This window comes from Penaeus chinensis, chromosome 38, assembly GCF_019202785.1.
Source record: "Penaeus chinensis breed Huanghai No. 1 chromosome 38, ASM1920278v2, whole genome shotgun sequence".
NCBI classification, from domain to species: domain Eukaryota; kingdom Metazoa; phylum Arthropoda; class Malacostraca; order Decapoda; family Penaeidae; genus Penaeus; species Penaeus chinensis.
The window spans coordinates 18746983-18751982 of record NC_061856.1 but is presented as its reverse complement, the minus strand read 5'-3'; the positions used below and the strand labels follow the sequence as shown (position 1 = coordinate 18751982).

Below are 5000 nucleotides of genomic sequence, written 5' to 3'. Positions count from 1 at the left end.
AAGAAAGGTTTTCACAGCTTTGCCCCTTATTCCTCTCCCTTATTCACAAGTTATTCCATCTCGTTACCCGTTACCTTCTTCATTCTCCATAATCTTATCTCTTCTTATTTTTATTTCCAATTCTCAGTTACTCTAAATAATGGCTTCTGTCTTCGATTCCGTCTTCCTCCCTTGTCCGTTGTTATTCAAGATCGCCCACAGCAACTCACACAAACCATCTTTATCTATTTTTTCCTCTACTGCTTTTTACACCCATCTGGCGTTTCACCAGTCCCACTGGGCACCAGAGCAAACATTTCGCTATGTACCCCTCCTCTTCCTTTTCATTCACTGAGCTTCTTTATCCTTTTACAACTTCCCGCTTTCATGAATCCCTCAGCCACGCGCCCTTCCCCACGCCCACCTTACCTCCAAAGTAGGCGATGCCGAAGACGGCCTGCATCGTGGCATCAGTCCCAGGAGGAGCGATGTTGCTGGCATAGGAGGTGAGGCTGGCGTAGGCGAGGCTAAAGGAAAGTCCATGGAGGAGCTGGACCACGAGGAACCACCAGGCGTTGTTGAAGATAGAGAGCAAGATGAACCGCAGGCAGAAGACCATGAGCGAAGTAAAGTATGCGTTGAAGTAACCGAACTTCTTAATAAAACGACCTGAAACACGTTTTCCAAATGTTGTTATTAATTCTATACAGGGTCGAGAATTCTGTTCACATACTCAACTTTTTTTACATTCTTGTTTTTTCTTACATTTTGTTTTCTTTGTTTGCGACTATTACACATCGCCCACTCACCCGCCACGAAGAAAAGGGGAACCTCCGACAGCAGACACTGGACCCCCAGCATGAGACCTTCAAGTATCTTGAGGTAAGGATAGTTGGGGTCCATGAGGTCCTCCACTAACATGAGCTGGAAAGTATCCACTGTGGAGCAGGAGGCCCCAAGAACCAGTGTCGCTATCTGTTGTAGATATGAAAAGATAAATCATTTTATTCAAAAGTGTGAGAAAACAGCGTTATAGGAAGATAAATGTTTTTACAAACAGATAAAAGGTAAATAGGTATAAAAGTCTACCTTGTCATGAAAACGCTTCTTGTGTGTGTGTGTGTGTGTGTGTGTGTGTGTGTGTGTGTGTGTGTGTGTGTGTGTGTGTGTGTGTGTGTGTGTGTGTGTGTGTGTGTGTGTGTGCGTGTGTGTGTGTGTGCGTGTGCGTGTACGTGCGTGCGCCCGCGCACTATAAGGATATTGTGTGACTGCACACAACTAACCAAAATTATGACGGTTGACGGCTCCGACAAAACGTTGAAGACGGCAGCGCACGTGATTTTGGAGCTGCTGGTGCTGAACTTGAGGCCGCACACCACCATCACATCCATCATAAGGAATAGGAACGTCATCACATAGGCCGGCCAGTAATCCTTCTGGCCTTTACCCTGTCAGAAAAATAACTAGCTTAAACAGACACCCTTGTGTCAATAGCACTTATCCACGCCTATCAATGCGAATATCCTCGGCGTCTGATGACAATTACCACTCATCTGCAGAACTGACCTTTTCTAAGTCCACTGGCCGTGAACAACACTTGAGAACTTCAGCCCACTAACCTGAGAATACCAGTCCACCATAAGTCCCCCAGTCACGGCGCCGAAGCCCCATCCCAGGGAGCCCCACAGGCGCTGTTTACCGAAATCCTGGCTTGCATTGCCTGAAATGTAACACAGGCATTATCTCATCAGGTAGAAAACGTCAAAGAATTATATCACTGACAGAAACTTTGTATTCCGCAATTAGATGTTATTTCTATGCTGCACACAGACTTTATTAAAAAAAAAAACTGTTTTGTTTTGTTTTGTCTTTTTCTTTTTCTTTTTTGTTATACCATATGCGTTACGTTGAACCAAGCAATAAATCAGTTAAAGCAACGTGTCTCACCAAGCAGCTGGTAGCAGAGAGCCTCCTGGAGGGTGACCGAAGCGCTCTGGCAGCAGAACTGAATCAACAGACATGCTAGCAGGAACCAGAATTCCGCTCGGCTTAGAAGGTACTCTACTGTCACTTCATCTGAAATCGTAAAAGCAATAGCAGACATGTACTAAAAAATAAAAGAAACCTGGAATGGGTGACAGAAAGAGATAGTGATATCAACACATCATAAGCGAATGCGAGAACTCTGCAGCATGGCCAGTCACGAAGACAACCATGCACCCAAATTCTCCCTTAGTCCAATAGGGGTTCCATAATTGCTTGGTAGCGAAAAAGCTCCGGCTATTATTGGGATAAAATCAAAGCATTTAGATATTGCAATACCTGTAGCCGGTAAACCATGTGAATCCTTAGCGCCACGGGGGGGGCTAAGGTCCGGTATGAAGTAAATGCATGAAAGCGCAACTGTCAAGAAGGATATACAGGATGCCATGACTGCCCGGTGCGCTTTCAGATGGTCCGATAGAGGCCCTGTAACGGCCTTTACTCCCAAGCTGAAAGAAGAAGAAAAAGCAATACCTTATTACATCTAGCCATCTGTTTTCAAAGATGTGTAAAAAATTCCTTCTCGCATTCCCACACACAACACAACAACCAGAATGGAAGGCTAAACGTGCCGGGAGGGATCTGCTTCCGGAGCATTTGACTCTATTCAGGCAGTTTTAAGGATCGATACTTGCTTTTGCATTAGCTTTGGGATTCGATTTCTTATCGCAAAAATAATATCCACCATAAGTTACCAGGAGTAATGATATGGGAAACCTTTATCTTTGCTTATTATAAGTCACAGTAACAGATATAAACAGAAGTGTAAGAATGAATGGGTCTACAATATACCTCACCTGACCATAGAAAGTAACGTCCAGATGGCGCCGACGTAGTGGACAGGTATTCCCTTCTGCCGCACTATTACGGGCAAAAAAGGCATCAGTGGCCCCACCCCTGCAAGTTAAATATAATGTTAGTAATAATAGAGAAATTAAGGGATGATGATAATAAGAATAATATCGATAATAATTATAATAACATCTATAATGCATGCATAGTGAGGATAACGGTCGTATGTTCATTAAATAACAGTTGTAACACATTAATTAGATAGTAGTGGGAAGTTGAGAAAGGCAGTGACAGTGAGAGGGAGGAGAGGGAGAGGAGGGGAATGGAAAGTAGTTGAATGTAGTGGAGTGGATAGGAGCGGAGACAGACAGACAGAGAAGAATATATAGAGAGAGAAACGTAGAGAAATACAAATTAATGAGAAAGATAAGGTCCACACCTGAAAATCTGAGGAAGTAGTGCAGCTTCATCGGGAACATTTTCCAGTCGATGCCCATCTTGGCCTCGTGTGTCGCGGGCGGCAGTGTCGAGGGCGTCACGCTGGCCGGACGCACGGGAGCTCTACCCGGCTTCTGACGAGGAAAATAAATGAGGAAAGGACAATCTTGCAAGCAACAACAACAACTGAGAAAAGAACGTCCTCTGTCCTAATAATGGCCTTGAAGTGAGATACTCGGATATTCGCCTCACTGACGCTTTGCCATTCTCCTAACCTGGTACCATTTCAATGTAAAACCGAGGAGTCGCCGCCCACAGAAAACAAACCCTTGACCATCCCATTCCATCCACGTCATAAATCACCCGAATGAGAGAGGTCGAGGGCGAAATATGACCTCTAAGTAATCCCTTTTCAATCACCATTTCCACCAGAACTTTTTCGGGTCTGTTGCTGATTCAGTATCAAATAATCGACCAGCCACGCGAGTCAGTCACCTAACCATAAAATTTGACTGCCTTTTGTACTAGAGTTAACCCAACCACCACGGATTTTTTTTCTGTCCCCTGTAGTTTTTTGCGAATTTTGATACCTACAGATGGCTCCACTTGTGCTCAGCCAGCAAGGAGTCTATCAGTAGGCCCTAGTAACACATCCTAATTTCCCCATTCCTTGAATTGGCGAGAAAATGTGTTTTTCTTTTTAATACAATTGATATTGATACTGTTATTATTGTTATTAATGTTATGATTACTATATTGTTATTAAAATCTTGGTAACATTGAAGACAATGAAATAATACAAAAGACTATTTCCGAAAGTGAATTAAAAGGGTATGCATGTGAGGCAGGTAGGATTAATAACTGACTCCTTGGTGACTAAGCACTTGCAGAGCCAGCTATGTGTAAATACAATAAATAAACTTGTATTGCAGTGGGCATGGCATGAATTCTTGCCACACGTGCCGAATGGGTTGAGGCGTTCAGTTTCCTCTAGGTTCTGCAGGTGCCTTGGTTTACCATGAACCATTGGCAGACCTGCCAAAGATGTTTCAGTTCTAAAAGGACTGATACGTAAATTCACTACCATATCAATGGATACTGGCGTACCAGTATCCATTGATATTTCTCTTACGCACACGACTTAAGAATCCTTTGACAAAGTTGATTGTACAGTAGCCTTTATTGTGGTAGCCATTAACATGGATTTGGTTTATTATGCCAAACATATCCTAGATGTAAACAAAATAAATCCTTTTCAGTGCCAAAATTGCGCCACTATCCTGGTGAACTTACTACAGTGTAGCAGAGATGACTTTAAATTTAATAAACACACACACACACACACACACACACACACACACACACACACACACACACACACATACACACACACACACACACACACACACACACACACACACACACATACACACACACACACACACACACACACACACACACATACACACACACACACACACACACACACACACATATATATATATATATATATATATATACATATATATATATATATATATATATATATATATACACGTTACACACACACACACACACACACACACACACACACACACACACACACACACACACACGTGTGTATGTATGTATATATATATATACTTATACATATATGTGTGTATATATATAATGCATATATATACATATATATATATATATATATATATATATGTATATGTATATGCATATATAAATACATATATATG

General features: G+C 42.2%; 1 protein-coding gene across 1 annotated transcript in view; it reads right to left on the bottom strand.

Annotated features, from left to right (window-relative positions):
• The window catches only part of LOC125045886 (major facilitator superfamily domain-containing protein 6-like), a 13112-nt gene that overhangs the window by 864 nt on the left and 7248 nt on the right, over positions 1–5000 (bottom strand). The window contains exons 2-9 of the mRNA XM_047643469.1: positions 3254–3386; positions 2820–2919; positions 2302–2471; positions 1927–2055; positions 1599–1699; positions 1263–1427; positions 789–954; positions 409–648 (exon numbers count right to left, since the gene is read on the bottom strand). Of these exons, the coding sequence (XP_047499425.1) occupies positions 409–648; positions 789–954; positions 1263–1427; positions 1599–1699; positions 1927–2055; positions 2302–2471; positions 2820–2919; positions 3254–3311 (1129 nt within the window). The 5' untranslated portion in view covers positions 3312–3386. The remainder of the gene's footprint in view (positions 1–408; positions 649–788; positions 955–1262; positions 1428–1598; positions 1700–1926; positions 2056–2301; positions 2472–2819; positions 2920–3253; positions 3387–5000) is intronic.